At 38.1% G+C, this 17,211-nt stretch overlaps 1 protein-coding gene across 1 annotated transcript in view; it reads right to left on the bottom strand.

The window, feature by feature from the left end:
* The window catches only part of CAMK4 (calcium/calmodulin dependent protein kinase IV), a 489,303-nt gene that overhangs the window by 93,922 nt on the left and 378,170 nt on the right, over window positions 1–17,211 (bottom strand). Inside the window, exon 6 of the mRNA XM_053701539.1 lies at window positions 10,436–10,526. Coding sequence (XP_053557514.1) covers window positions 10,436–10,526 — 91 coding nt within the window. The remainder of the gene's footprint in view (window positions 1–10,435; window positions 10,527–17,211) is intronic.

The raw sequence follows: 17,211 nt of genomic DNA, 5'->3' as shown, positions 1-17,211 counted from the left end.
GACGCGGCCAGCTTCAAAAACGTGCTTGTGCACGATTTCCCCATAGGAAACAATGGGGCCGTTTGAGCTGAAAAAAAACCTAACACCTGCAAAAAAGCAGCGTTCATCTCCTAACGCAGCCCCAATGTTCCTAAGTCTGCACCTAACACCCTAACATGTACCTTGAGTCTAAACACCCCTAACCTTACACTTATTAACCCCTAATCTGCCGCCCCCGCTATCGCTGACCCCTGCATATTATTTTTAACCCCTAATCTGCCGCTCCGTACACCTCCGCAACCTACATTATCCCTATGTACCCCTAATCTGCTGCCCCTAACACCGCCGACCCCTATATTATATTTATTAACCCATAATCTGCCGCCCCCAACGTCGCCTCCACCTACCTACAATTATTAACCATTAATCTGCCGACCGGACCTCACCGCTACTATAATAAAGTTATTAACCCCTAATCCGCCTCAATAACCCTATAATAAATAGTATTAACAACCCCTAATCTGCCCTCCCTAACATCACCGACACCTAACTTCAAGTATTAACCCCTAATCTGCCGACCGGACCTCGCCGCTACTCTATTAAATTTATTAACCCCTAAAGCTAAGTCTAACCCTAACACTAATACCCCCCTAAGTTAAATATAATTTTTATCTAACAAAATAAATTAACTCTTATTAAATAAATTATTCCTATTTAAAGTTAAATACTTACCTGTAAAATAAACCCTAATATAGCTACAATATAAATTATAAAAAAATAGTTAAGAACTATTTAATAGCTACCTAGTTAAAATAATTACAAAATTACCTGTAAGATAAATCCTAACCTAAGTTACAATTAAACCTAACACTACACTATCAATAAATAAATTAAATAAAATACCTACAATTATCTACAATTAAACCTAACACTACACTATCAATAAATTAATTAAATAAAATACCTACAAATAAATACAATTAAATAAACTAACTAAAGTACAAAAAATAAAAAAAGAACTAAGTTACAAAAAATAAAAAAATAATTTACAAACATTAGAAAAAAGATTACAACAATTTTAAGCTCATTACACCTACTCTAAGCCCCCTAATAAAATAACAAAGCCCCCCAAAATAAAAAAATGCCCTACCCTATTCTAAAATACAAATAGAAAAGCTCTTTTACCTTACCAGCCCTTAAAAGGGCCTTTTGCGGGGCATGCCCCAAAGAATTCAGCTCTTTTGCCTGTAAAAAAAAATACAATACCCCCCCAACATTACAACCCACCACCCACATACCCCTAATCTAACCCAAACCCCCCTTAAATAAACCTAACACTAAGCCCCTGAAGATCTTCCTACCTTATCTTCACCACGCCGGGTATCACCGATCGGTCCAGAAGAGGCTCCCAAGTCTTCATCCAAGCCCAAGCGGGGGCTGAAGAAGTCCATCATCGGGCTGAAGAGGTCCATCATCGGGCTGAAGTCTTGATCCAAGCGGGCGCTGAAGAAGTCCATCATCGGCTGAAGTCTTGATCCAAGCGGGCGCTGAAGAGGTCCATCATCGGCTGAAGTCTTGATCCAAGCGGGCGCTGAAGAGGTCCATCATCGGGCTGCATCTTCAATCTTCTTTCTTCCGGAGCCATCTTCTTCCAGCCGACGCGGATCCATCCTCTTCTACCGACGCCTACTCGCCGAATGACGGTTCCTTTAAATGACGTCATCCAAGATGGCGTCCCTCGAATTCCGAATGGCTGATAGGATTCTATCAGCCAATCGGAATTAAGGTAGGAAAATTCTGATTGGCTGATGGAATCAGCCAATCAGATTCAAGTTTAATCCGATTGGCTGATCCAATCAACCAATCAGATTGAGCTTGCATTCTATTGGCTGTTCCGATTGTCTGCTATTTATAAACAAAGGGGATCCCAGAGAAACATTTACAACCATTTGTGCCATAATTGCACAAATTGTTTGTAAATAATTTCAGTGAGAAACCTAATATTTGTGAAAAAGTTTGTGAAAAAGTGAACAATTTTATTTATTTGATCGCATTTGGCGGTGAAATGGTGGCATGAAATAGACCAAAATGGGCCTAGATCAATACTTTGGGATGTCTACTAAAAAAAAATATATACATGTCAAGGGATATTTAGGGATTCCAGACAGATATCAGTGTTCCAATGTAACTATCGCTAATTTTTGAAAAAAATGGTTTGGAAATAGCAAAGTGCTATTTGTACTTATTGCCCTATAACTTGCAAAAAAAGCAAAGAACATGTAAACATTGGGTATTTCTAAACTCAGGACAAAATTTAGAAACTATTTAGCATGAGTGTTTTTTGGTGGTTGTAGATGTGCAACAGATTTTGGGGGTCAAAGTTAGAAAACGTGTGTTTTTTTCCATTTTTTTCATCATATTTTATAATTTTTTTTATGGTAAAGTATAAAATATGATGAAAATAATGGTGTCTTTAGAAAGTCCATTTAATGGCGAGAAAAACAGTATATAAAATGTGTGGATACAGTAAATGAGTAAAAATAGCCTTGGTCCTTAAGGGAAAGAAATTGAAAAATGGCCTTGTCCTTAAGGGGTTAAAAAGAGTGTTTTCAGTTACAATGTGCTTGATGCTCCTATGTATGCTGCCATATTGTAACGAATGTAACACACAGGTATGCGCACGACACATTGTTCTAATATGTATTCTGATTAGGGGAATCACATCTGCAGCGCAATGCAGAGCGTGTGCTGCAGTGTTTGGGAAGACATTTTTATCTGTGACTGATATAATAATAAAAAGTGTTTTCAATATTGCATTATATATTAAAAGTTTAATTGTTCAAACCGCATCAGACTTTTTAGTGCGTGCACAGTTCCAGACACCGCAATTGAAAATAGCAAGCTTTACCCATTATTTCCAGGACTGTTCTCCGCCAGCCCTCTCCCTCCCCGGAGCTTACTATTTTCAATTATGGTGTCTGGAGCCATGCACTCACTATATCAGATTTGTTTAGGGCACATTATAAACTGTGATTCGTTTTGAACAATAAAACTTTTAATATATATTATGATGTTAAAAACTTTTAATTACTTCACAGATAAAAATATCTCTAAAAACACTGCAGCACACGCTCTGCATGCATCACAGTGAGCAAGATTCCTCTAAGCAGCATACATAATAGAGCAATGTGCCGTGCGCATCACGTGACTGCTGTGCTTGTGTAAGTTACAATATGGCAGCATGCATATAAACATCAGGCGTAGGTGCAACATTGTAATTGCAAACACTTTTTTTTTAACAATTTTTTGGTAAGCTGGTAAGATTTCATAGACCTCCATGCTTACTTGAGTTTTTTTTATCAGAATGAGTTAGATCTAAGGCTTTTTTGTAGGTGTTTAATGTCCCTTTAAACACTCGCTCAAGTGTCTAATGCCACCCCTGAAGGGCCTGTCAATCACCACTAGCGAGCGTGTTCTGGGTGATTTCAATCCGCCACCTCAGAGGTGGTGGAGAGTGTAAGAAGCGGCAGTCATCATACCGATGCTTATTACATTGCGGGGAGCGAACCTGCCCCACAAGGCCTCAAAAACAGCTTATGCTGCTTAGTATATGGAGCTCCATATTCAAACTCTTTTCAAAACAATAAATTACCGGCAACACGTAATTACCTGAAATGGTGTGATAGACTCTTATGTTTTTTGCACATTAATAAAACAATATCGGCTAGATTTAGAGTTTGGCGTTAGCCGTCAAAACCAACGTTAGGGGCTCCTTACGCTGGTTTTGGGCTACCGCTGGTATTTAGAGTCAGTCAGGAAAGGGTCTAACGCTCACTTTGCAGCCGCAACTTTTCCATACCGCAGATCCCCCTACGCCATTTGCGTATCCTATCTTTTCAATGGGATCAGCCAATCAGATTGGCTGATCCAATCATCCAATTAGATTGAGCTTGCATTCTATTGGCTGTTCCGATCAGCCAATAGAATGCAAGCTCAATCTGATTGGATCAGCCAATCGGATTGAGCTTGAATCTGATTGGCTGATTCCATCAGTCAATCAGAATTTTCCTAACTTAATTCCGATTGGCTGATAGAATTCTATCAGCCAACCGGAATTCGAGGGACGCCATCTTGGATGACGTTATTTAAAGGAACCATCATTCGGCGAGTAGGCGTCGGTAGGAGAGGATGGATCCGCGTCGGCTGGAAGAAGATGGCTCCGGAAGAAAGAAGATTGAAGATGCCTCTTGATAGAAGACTTCAGCCCGATGATGGACCTCTTCAGCGCCCGCTTGGATCAAGACTTCAGCCGATGATGGACCTCTTCAGCGCCCACTTGGATCAAGACTTCAGCCGATGATGGACTTCTTCAGCGCCCGCTTGGATCAAGACTTCAGCCCGATGATGGACCTCTTCAGCCCGATGATGGACTTCTTCAGCCCCCGCTTGGGCTTGGATGAAGACTTGGGAGCCTCTTCTGGACCGATCGGTGATACCCGGCGTGGTGAAGATAAGGTAGGAAGATCTTCAGGGGCTTAGTGTTAGGTTTATTTAAGGGGGGTTTGGGTTAGATTAAGGGTATGTGGGTGGTGGGTTGTAATGTTGGGGGGGGTATTGTATGTTTTTTTACAGGCAAAAGAGCTGAATTCTTTGGGGCATGCCCCGCAAAAGGCCCTTTTAAGGGCTGGTAAGGTAAAAGAGATTTTCTATTTGTATTTTAGAATAGGGTAGGGCATTTTTTTGTTTTGGGGGGCTTTGTTATTTTATTAGGGGGCTTAGAGTAGGTGTAATTAGCTTAAAATTGTTGTAATCTTTTTCTAATGTTTGTAAATTATTTTTTTTATTTTTTGTAACTTAGTTCTTGTTTTATTTTTTGTACTTTAGTTAGTTTATTTAATTGCATTTATTTGTAGGTATTTTATTTAATTAATTTATTGATAGTGTAGTGTTAGGTTTTATTGTAGATAATTGTAGGTATTTTATTTAATTTATTTATTGATAGTGTAGTGTTAGGTTTAATTGTAACGTAGGTTAGGATTTATTTTACAGGTAATTTTGTAATTATTTTAACTAGGTAGCTATTAAATAGTTCTTAACTATTTAATAGCTATTGTACCTGGTTAAAATAAATACAAAGTTACCTGTAAAATAAATATTAATCCTAAAATAGCTACAATATAATTATAATTTATTATAATATAATAAATTATAATAGGAATAATTTATTTAATAAGAGTTAATTAATTTCGTTAGATAAAAATTATATTTAACTTAGGGGGGTGTTAGGGTTAGACTTAGCTTTAGGGGTTAATAAATTAAATAGAGTAGCGGCGAGGTCCGGTCGGCAGATTAGGGGTTAATACTTGAAGTTAGGTGTCGGTGATGTTAGGGAGGGCAGATTAGGGGTTAATACTATTTATTATAGGGTTATTGAGGCGGGAGTGAGGCGGATTAGGGGTTAATAACTTTATTATAGTAGCGGTGAGGTCCGGTCGGCAGATTAGGGGTTAATAATTGTAGGTAGGTGGCGGCGACATTGGGGTCGGCAGATTAGGGGTTAATAATTATAATATAGGGGTCGGCGGTGTTAGGGGCAGCAGATTAGGGGTACATAGGAATAATGTAGATTGCGGCGGTGTGCGGTCGGGAGATTAGGGGTTAAAAAAATTTAATAGAGTGGCGGCGATGAGGGGGGCCTCGGTTTAGGGGTACATAGGTAGTTGATGGGTGTTAGTGTACTTTAGAGCACAGTAGTTAAGAGCTGTATGAACCGGCGTTAGGCCAGAAAGCTCTTAACTCCTGGCTTTTTGCTGCGGCTGGAGTCTTGTCGTTAGATTTCTAACGCTCACTTCAGCCAAGACTCTAAATACCGGCGTTAGGAAGATCCCATTGAAAAGATAGGATACGCAAATGGCGTAGGGGGATCTGCGGTATGGAAAAGTCGCGGCTGCAAAGTGAGCATTAGACCCTTTCCTGACTGACTCTAAATACCAGCGGTAGCCCAAAACCAGCGTTAGGAGCCCCTAACGCTGGTTTTGACGGCTAACGCCAAACTCTAAATCTAGCCGATATTGTTTTATTAGGGGTTAATAACTTTATTATAGTAGCGGTGAGGTCCGGTCGGCAGATTAGGGGTTAATAATTGTAGGTAGGTGGCGGCGACATTGGGGTCGGCAGATTAGGGGTTAATAATTATAATATAGGGGTCGGCGGTGTTAGGGGCAGCAGATTAGGGGTACATAGGGATAATGTAGATTGCGGCGGTGTGCGGTCGGGAGATTAGGGGTTAAAAAAATTTAATAGAGTGGCGGCGATGAGGGGGGCCTCGGTTTAGGGGTACATAGGTAGTTGATGGGTGTTAGTGTACTTTAGAGCACAGTAGTTAAGAGCTGTATGAACCGGCGTTAGGCCAGAAAGCTCTTAACTCCTGGCTTTTTACTGCGGCTGGAGTCTTGTCGTTAGATTTCTAACGCTCACTTCAGCCAAGACTCTAAATACCGGCGTTAGGAAGATCCCATTGAAAAGATAGGATACGAAAATGCCGTAGGGGGATCTGCGGTATGGAAAAGTCGCGGCTGCAAAGTGAGCATTAGACCCTTTCCTGACTGACTCTAAATACCAGCGGTAGCCCAAAACCAGCGTTAGGAGCCCCTAACGCTGGTTTTGACGGCTGACGCCAAACTCTAAATCTAGCCGATATTGTTTTATTAATGTGCAAAAAACATAAGAGTCTATCACACCATTTCAGGTAATTACGTGTTGCCGGTAATTTATTGTTTTGAAAAGAGTTTGCATATGGAGCTCCATATACTAAGCAGCATAAGCTGTTTTTGAGGCCTTGTGGGGCAGGTTCGCTCCCCGCAATGTAATAAGCATCGGTATGATGACTGCCGCTTCTTACACTCTCCACCACCTCTGAGGTGGCGGATTGAAATCACCCAGAACACGCTCGCTAGTGGTGATTGACAGGCCCTTCAGGGGTGGCATTAGACACTTGAGCGAGTGTTTAAAGGGACATTAAACACCTACAAAAAAGCCTTAGATCTAACTCATTCTGATAAAAAAACTCAAGTAAGCATGGAGGTCTATGAAATCTTACCAGCTTACCAAAAAATTGTTAAAAAAAAAGTGTTTGCAATTACCATGTTGCACCTACGCCTGATGTTTATATGCATGCTGCCATATTGTAACTTACACGAGCACAGCAGTCACGTGATGCGCACGGCACATTGCTCTATTATGTATGCTGCTTAGAGGAATCTTGCTCACTGTGATGCATGCAGAGCGTGTGCTGCAGTGTTTTTAGAGATATTTTTATCTGTGAAGTAATTAAAAGTTTTCAACATCATAATATATATTAAAAGTTTTATTGTTCAAAACGAATCACAGTTTATAATGTGCCCTAAACAAATCTGATATAGTGAGTGCATGGCTCCAGACACCATAATTGAAAATAGTAAGCTCCGGGGAGGGAGAGGGCTGGCGGAGAACAGTCCTGGAAATAATGGGTAAAGCTTGCTATTTTCAATTGCGGTGTCTGGAACTGCGCACGCACTAAAAAGTCTGATGCGGTTTGAACAATTAAACTTTTAATATATAATGCAATATTGAAAACACCTTTTATTATTATATCAGTCACAGATAAAAATGTCTTCCCAAACACTGCAGCACACGCTCTGCATTGCGCTGCAGATGTGATTCCCCTAATCAGAATACATATTAGAACAATGTGTCGTGCGCATACCTGTGTGTTACATTCGTTAGAATATGGCAGCATACATAGGAGCATCAAGCACATTGTAACTGAAAACACTCTTTTTAACCCCTTAAGGACAAGGCCATTTTTCAATTTCTTTCCCTTAAGGACCAAGGCTATTTTTACATTTCTGCGGTGTTTGTGTTTAGCTGCTATTTTCCTCTTACTCATTTACTGTATCCACACATTTTATATACTGTTTTTCTCACCATTAAATGGACTTTCTAAAGACACCATTATTTTCATCATATCTTATACTTTACCATAAAAAAAATGATAAAATATGATGAAAAAATGGAAAAAAACACACGTTTTCTAACTTTGACCCCCAAAATCTGTTGCACATCTACAACCACCAAAAAACACCTATGCTAAATAGTTTCTAAATTTTGTCCTGAGTTTAGAAATACCCAATGTTTACATGTTCTTTGCTTTTTTTGCAAGTTATAGGGCAATAAGTACAAATAGCACTTTGCTATTTCCAAACCATTTTTTTTTCAAAATTACCGATAGTTACATTGGAACACTGATATCTGTCTGGAATCCCTAAATATCCCTTGACATGTATGTATTTTTTTTAGTAGACATCCCAAAGTATTGATCTAGGCCCATTTTGGTCTATTTCATGCCACCATTTCACCGCCAAATGCGATCAAATAAATAAAATTGTTCACTTTTTCACAAACTTTTTCACAAATATTAGGTTTCTTACTGAAATTATTTACAAACAACTTGTGCAATTATGGCACAAATGGTTGTAAATGTTTATCTGGGATCCCCTTTGTTTATAAATAGCAGACATATATGGCTTTGGCGTTACTTTTTGGTAATTAGAAGGCCGCTAAATGCTGCTGCGCACCACATTTGTATTAGGCCCAACAGTGAAGGGGTTAATTAGGTAGCTTGTAGGGAGCTTGTAGGGTTAATTTTAGCTTTAGGGTAGTGTAGTAGACAACCCAAAGTATTGATCTAGGGCAATTTTGATATATTTCATGCCACCATTTCCCCGCCAAATGTGATCAAATAATAAAAATTATTCACTTTTTCACTAACTTTGGGTTTTTCACTGAAATTATTTACAAACAGCTTGTGCAATTATGGCACAAATGGTTGTAAATGCTTCTCTGGGATCCCCTTTGTTCAGAAATAGCAGACATATATGGCTTTGGCATTGCTTTTTGGTAATTAGAAGGCCGCTAAATGCCGATGCGCACCAAACTTGTATTATGCCCAGCAGTGACAGGGTAAATTAGGTAGCTTGTAGGGAGCTTGAAGGGTTCATTTTAGCTTTAGTGTAGAAATCAGCCTCCCACCTGACACATCCCACCCCCTGATCCCTCCCAAACAGCTCTCTTCCCTCCCCCACCCCACAATTGTCCCCACCATCTTAAGTACTGGCAGAAAGTCTGCCAGTACTAAAATAAAAGTTTTATTTAGTTTTTTTTTATTATTTAAAAAAATAATAATCATATTCTGCTGTGTAGGATCCACCTCTTAGCCCCCAACCTGCCTGATCCCCCCCAAAGAGCTCTCTAACCCTCCCCCCACTAACTATTAGTCACCATTTTGGGTACTGGCAGCTGTCTGCCAGTACCCACTTTACAAAATAACTTTTTTTTTTGTTGTTGAAACCTAACATTTTCTGTAGTGTAGCTGCCCCCCTCCATACCCTACACCCTCCCCCTCCCAGATCACCCCCAGATCAGCCCTCGATCACCCCTCCTAAGCACATACCAGCCTCTCCCAGCAAAAAACAAAATCGCACAATTGCTATAGATCGCGGGTGCACGCGCATGCGCGCACACCCGCCCCTCAACTCCAGCGTGCGCTCCTGCGCGCTCCCGGCATATAGAGGAGCTGGAAGGAAGTTCCACAGTTATGGGCCGCCCATCCACCCAATGGCTCCCACCCACCAACGATCGGCAACATCACTGACCGATGCAGAGAGGGCCACAGAGTGGCTCTCTCTGCATCGGTGTGCCTAAAAAGGTATTGCAGTGATGCCTCAATATCGAGGCATCACTGCAATACCTTGAATGCGGCTGGAAGCGATCAGGATTGCTTCCAGCCGCTTGAAACCCTTAACGACATACAGGGTACGTCTCTGGTCTTTAAAGACCAGCTTGTGTAAGACGTACCCTGTACGACATGCGTCGTTATGGGGTTAAACAATTTGGGTCAGTTTGCAAGATGGAATAGACATCTGTGTTTACTTGCTTTTCATTAATAAGGAGTTAGATTTAAGGATTTTAGCTTTCAGGTGTTAAGTGTCCCTTTAATGCCAATTCGCCACAAAGCCATGAGGACCGGACCAAAATATGCGTTAAAAACAAAAAGGTCTTTATTTATCCATGTTTCACGCCCACAATAGGCGCATACTCATAGACTAGTGTCTATGAGTAAGCACCTATTGTGGGCGTGAAACATGTTAGACTGACTGTCTTCCTCCTGCCATGTCTGCATGTGTATTTTTTAAGATGGATAAATAAAGACCTTTTTTGTTTTTAACGCATATTTTGGTCTGGAGCTGTACCTGCCACTTCTTCTAATTTTTTTAATAAATTGACCTCCTAAAGTAAATGTCATTTTTTTGTAATGGTTGTTTTTGTGAAATGGTGTAGCACAAATCCTTGTTAAATGGGGGCTACCTGTATTCAGAACAGTCATATGAATACAAATATTTGGGATACTAAAACATACCTATTTTGAGGGGAGCATCCGGAGCGGGAGTAGCATACAAAAGATTCTCTGGCTTGAGATCTCGATGTACAATCCCATTTTCATGCAAATACTAGAAACAGAAAGCATAAATTGAGTTATCACATTCTCACCCGAATCAATAAAAAAATTGAGACAAGACACTTCATATTCTGCTGCCTAAGGAAGAAAATATATAAGATATTAAGGGAAGGTGTTAATGTCTGAAAAAATCATGTCATGCCCAACACATATGCATGCTCCTTTGTTAATCTTTAACAAAGTGTACCAAGAAAACTAAGTAAAATATGTATCATAAGTAAATTGGAAAGTGGTTTTAAGTTTCATAGTTTAATCCATTTAAATTTAATTTTACCATCTCTTTAAGCTGTGTCTTCACAGAAGATGTAAACAAAAATGACAAAACCTGGTAAGGTTCACTAACATGACCAATGGGCTTCTTAAGAAAGCTATTTCAGAACATTGTAGTTCCCAAAACACAACAGTCACATTAAAAAAAAGTTTGTAAAAATTTGCTCTGAATCATCTTAGATCTTTTGAAAATTCCAAGCATCTGGATGAACCACCAATGTCTGGCGAAAAAAGTGCAGCTGAAACTGTGATGTGAGCTTCCATAAAACCTGTTAAGCTTATGGATCTGTGGAATATAAAAAATGTTTAATGCTGGAACTTTTGTAATTTTGCTATTTATATCTAAGCATAAGCACCCACTTAAGACAATCTTTTAATTCCAATGTACCACCATTTTTAAAATGATGTGCAGCTCAGGTGTACAATAAACACTTATATAAGTTCCCACTGTAGATTGTAAGTTCCCACGGGAATAGGGCCCTCAATTCCTCTTGTATGTGTTTGTAAATGTTGTCCTGTCTTACAAGTTTTATATTATTGTTTTATTTAAATGAACTGTATCCATGGACAGCGCTGCGGAATATGATGGCGCTTTATAAATAAAGTATAATAATAATAAATACCATGTTCAGAAAAATTGTAGCCATACATTTTAGAGATACACTTAGCAGTAAAATAAACAGGGGTACCCAAACTTTTTTGCAAGGAGAGTTGGTCATATTTTTAGTAAAGGTTGCAAAGAGTTGAACTGTTTTTTCGATAACTATTGATGTCAGTTTTCTGCTCTGTGGTGCTGAGGAAGTCTCTCTCCTAATTTAAGATATCTCTGTAAGGAACAGACATTCTTATTAAAGGACAGTCTAGGCCAAAATAAACTTTCATGATTCAGATAGAGTATGTAATTTTAAACAATTTTCTTATTTACTTTTATCACCAATTTTGCTTTGTTCTCTTGGTATTCTTAGTTGAAAGCTTAACCTAGGAGGTTCATATGCTAATTTCTTAGACCTTGAAGGCCACCTCTTTTCAGAATGCATTTTAACAGTTTTTCACCACTAGAGGGTGTTAATTCACGTATTTCATATAGATTACACTGTGCTCGTGCACATCTGGGAGCAGGCACTGATTGGCTAGACTGCAAGTCTGTCAAAATAACTGAAATAAAGGGGCAGTTTTCAGAGGCTTAGATACAAGATAATCACAGAGGTTAAAAGTATATTATTAGAACTGTGTTGGTTATGCAAATGGGTAATAAAGGGATTATCTACCTTTTAAAACAATAAAAATTGTGGTGTAGACTGTCCCTTTAAGGGCCAGATTACGAGTGGAGCGGTATTTAACGCTCCTGCTCACTGGCTAACTCTGCTAAAAGTAATCTTTTTGCACACGGCAGGTAGCACTTGTATTACAAGTTGAAAGTAAAAAGTGCTTGTCTGCTAACCCAATTAGCGCAAAAATCTGAAGATAGCATATTGCGATCGCATTAACGTATTCTCCCATAGAAGTCAATGGGGCAAAAAATATGAAAAAAAACTAACACTCTTCTTGCACACAAACCCGATCACATATTCTCAAGTGCGCTAGCCCGGCATGAAAATATGAATATTTCCAACTCTAATGTTCTTCACATAGAAGAAAATGTTCTATTTATTCATAAATACATATTTCTACGTATATTTGATGGCATTTTATTATAATATATATTGATACCGATATATAGATATATAGATGATAGATAGATAGATAGATATAGATATGTATAGATATATACATAGATAGGAAATATATTTAAAAATACACAGAACATATTCCCCTATGTGCAGAAGATTGGAATGTGAAATATTTACAGTAAATACCAGTATAATACTTTAATAAATATGAATATTGCATAAATATGTTTTTACATGTTTTCATCTACTTAACTGCAAAGGGGTAAATACATATATGGACATATAAATACATATAAACACACAGACACATATATTTTCTCATCTCTTTACCGCACTATATATAAATTTTCACCTTTTATCACATCCACTTTTTCTAACTATTATTAGATCAGCCTTTTTCTAACTATTATTCACACATAAAAATAGGTTTGTACAAGTTTAAGAACACAAGAATGATAACATCACTGATTAGCCACAAATAATCAAAATACGATCGAGCAACCTAATCAAAAAGATTCACGCAACTTGTGAACATTTTGGTTTCAAATAAAAAGCAACAATGTATCGAAACAATAAACACTTTCTTTTCCTTTACAATTTGGACAATATTAACAAATTATCTTTTCCTATTAGTCCATCTATTAGATAGTGCAGCATTACATGATTGAGCTTCTCCCTATTTCTACACAAAGCAAAATAAAAAAGAATCTAACTTTTAAAGAGAGAAAAGCAATGTTAGACCTTCAAAATAATTAAGAGACATAACCATCAAAAATGCAGACAAGGGCGGCAATATGGTCATCATGAATAATACACAATATATAAAAATGTACTTAGATATCTTAGACAATATAGATAATTACTGAGTAATCAAACAGGATCCCACTGAAGTATTTATAAAAGAACTTAAATCAATTTTGGACAGAGGCTTTGGAGAAAGATTAATCACAAAAACAGAGTATCAATTTATGTGCAACATGACCCAGAGAGTAGCAACAATTTACAGTCTCCCCAAAATCCATAGACACCTACAATAGTCTACAAGGAGACCCATTGTCTCTGGCAATGGTTGTCTCACAGAGAATATGAGTTTGTTTATAGATAAGAAATTAAGAGACTTTGTCTACACTCTTCATATGTACAAGATACAAAAGATGTCCTAAAATGTTTAGCTGGCATCACAGTAAAGGAAAATATCTTACTAGTCAGTATTGATGTAGAAAGTCTATATTCCAATATCTCGCATTCTTTAGGTGGGGAAGCTGTACAATTTTTTTAAAAAATCAGTCAATCCAATAAGTAATGCAGAAGATGATTTTATCATTGATTTATAAGACTTTGTGCTAAGACACAATTATTTTCTGTTCAATAACAGAATATATGTGCAAAAAAAGGGGACAGCAATAGGCACATGCAGTGCCCCTACATATGCAAATCTTTCTTGGGGTGGCTTGAAAGTAAAAGTGCACTGAATCAAGATACAAATCCATATATGCAATATATGGATCTATATATTAGGTACATAGATGATGTACTAATTCTGTGGACAGGTACTAAGAATGATTTTTTAAACTTTATGCTGTGGATAAATGATAATCCCTATGGGATGAGATACACTTCTACGGTTGATGATACAAGCATTTCTTTTTTGGATTTGGAAATACGGAAAGAGCAAGATGGGTCTCTGAGTACTAAACTGTACAGAAAGTACACATCCACAAATAGTCTCTTACAATGGAATAGCTACCACCCAAAAAGCCAAAAGATGGGTATTCCTTAAGGACAATATTTAAGGGCTAGATGCAATTGCAGTACAGAAGCAGATTTTGAGTGTGAGGCAAAAGAATTAAGACGAAGATTTAAGGAAAAAGGGTATACTGGCAGATGCCTGAAAAAAGCATATCAAAGAGCTAAAGCTCTAGAGAGATCCTCACTATTGTTGGATCAGACTAAAAATATAGCCACAACTGCAGGTAAAGCTGAACAACAACAAACTATTAGAATAATAGGAACCTTTGATGACAAGAACACTACCATCCGCAATATTTTTCAAAGGCATTGGCATGTACTTCAGGAAGATGAGGAACTTATGGAAGTCATTACAGACAAACCAATAATAACACACAGGAGATCAAAAAACGTGAAAGATATTCTGACTAACAGCCATTTTTCACAGGTACAACCAAGGACTTGGTTGAAAGAAACAAAAGGTTTCTTCAAAAGTGGATGCTGCCAGGCTTGTAAAAATATGGCCCCCACTAAAGTCTTCACACACCCAAAAACCTCTAAAAAAATATGAAATCTCAACTGTAGATCACGAAGGGTGATTTATGTTGCTATGTGCAAATGTCCCCGGATATATGTGAGTGAAACCTCTAGAGAATTACGCACCAGAGTATTAGAACCTTTAGGTGACATTAAATGGAATCGCAATGTACCTGTAGCACAACATATGAATACAGTAAACCGGGGACATAAATATGACATTCTGTTTTTTGCCATAGAAAAACTGAAACTTAATGGGAGAAGGGGTGACATTACTAAAATGCTGCTACAAAAAGAATGTAGATGGATTCACGAGTTATAATCAGCTGCACCTAAAGGCCTAAATGAGGCCATCTCCTATAAAAGTTTCTTATAAATCAAAATAACCTGTTTAAATGATTCTTTGTCAATATATTAGTATACAATGTATATACCATCTAATATACTTCATACAATCCCCCATTACCCTCGATATTTTAAAAGGGTAAAAATCCATAATATAATGAGGATCCGTTTTATATACTCATCAGCATAATGGAAATCCTACTTAATATGCATACATCTGTAAACAATTATAAGAGGATAACTGTCCCTTTTTCTCTTCTGGGGTTATGATCAGCACGCTTTAATAAAGTGATCGATTTCTATCCCCTTTTAAAATGCTGATGACCAAATAGGCGCCACTGACTAAATTTGATACAGACTATGGTACTTATATGCATAAGTCTTAATAAATTCCTTAGCTCCCTACCGATGGTGGCATAATTAAACATCGCTCCATCTATGTAAGATGGTGATATATAAAAAAAGTGCCAATAATATTTCTATACGGTTAACACTTCTGCAAACCTTATCCCGTTACCATGACAACAGACAGTCATAAATAAACTAAGTCAACGCTGGGCTGGCCCTATGCCCTGACAAAGTCACGTACGAGTGACGGAAATGCATTGGTTGGCGTGGCCAGGGGCGATTTGTTTGGCGTGGGGGTCTATGAGAAACTGCGGTTAGACTGTACCGCTATTGCAGCATAGTATCATAATATGGTTCAACTACTATCGACATTTACACTGTGTCTATTTGGTATTTGATATTGGATTTAAACTACTTATAACATAGATACTTTCGATATGAATATAGCCTCTGGGTGAGGAATCACACGAGCATGTGGTGAGAATACTTATGCTCTATCACCGCTAAGCTTTTGATGAACAAGTAATGTTTTAAGTAGTGAGACATCTCTAATATACCCTGAACCTCTATATGAGGATTAATTACAAGAGTTCAAGTGTAACCTATAATGTGATTTAAAAGTGTGAACACTGAATGTACTATGTTCGATTGGTTGAAATCTATATATAGGGAATTACTTTGTTCAATCAAAGCAGTATGCAGGCAGGAGGATGCCTTTGAGCGCATAGCTTTGTCTGCCAACCTGATGTGACTTGGATGTATGTGTGCTGATAACTGACAAGCCATTTCCCATTAATGCCCTATATATTGAATGAGACTTTGACGACACTCCCCCCTGTCCACATGGTCTCATGTTTTTAATTTATTTGGTTCAACATCCCATTTGGTGTAAATCAATAAGAGGTGGAAGCGAAAATACCCATCTCTAATTCACCTCATTGGAGTCCTGCTTTTGTCCTGTCTTTTTTGCATATTTGTTAAATAAAGTGTTATTTTAACTCCATAAACATTTATATCTACACATTACCAGCAACTAAAAACATAAAGCGCTGCAAAATCTGTTGGCGCTTTATAAACAAATAATAATAATAATTAAGACAAACGGCTAGATTATGAGTTTTGCAGAATGGCTTTTAACGCAGAAAAATAGTCCAATACGCTGGAATGGCCAGGAATGCATATTACGAGTCATGGCGGTATAACTATACCGCAAGAATTTTAGCCTGTAACGCAACGTCCATTCCACACTCAAAACATTACGTTTGAGTGTGGGTTTTTCATAGCGCCTATATTACAGGTTTTGCGTTCAGGCTAAAATGCTTGCGTTACAGCCTATACAGACACGATCCATACTGCCATCTGAGAGCAATAGTTTCACAAAACTCATAACTAAAATGTTACAAAGTACACTAACACCCATAAACTACCTATTAACCCATAAACTGCCACCCTGTCGCATTGCAAACACTATATTAAAACCTATTAACCCACATTGTGACTATTAAATAAAGTTATTAACCCCTAATCTGCCACCCACATCGCCAACACTATGGAAATAAATTAACCCTAAGCCGCGACTCCCCGACATCGCCGCCACTAAATAAACCTATTAACCCCTAAACCTCCAGCTCCCCACATCACCACCACTAAATAAACATATTAACCCCTAAACCTCCAGCTCCCGGATCGTAACTACTAAACCTATTAACCCATAAACCACCGGCCCCCCACATCTCAAAACACTAAATTAAACTATTAACTCGTAAACCTAACACCCCC

The sequence above is a fragment of the Bombina bombina genome, chromosome 2 (genome assembly GCF_027579735.1).
Source record: "Bombina bombina isolate aBomBom1 chromosome 2, aBomBom1.pri, whole genome shotgun sequence".
Taxonomy (NCBI): domain Eukaryota; kingdom Metazoa; phylum Chordata; class Amphibia; order Anura; family Bombinatoridae; genus Bombina; species Bombina bombina.
Note: the sequence above shows the minus strand (reverse complement) of the source record. Positions and strands in the feature narration are given on the sequence as shown.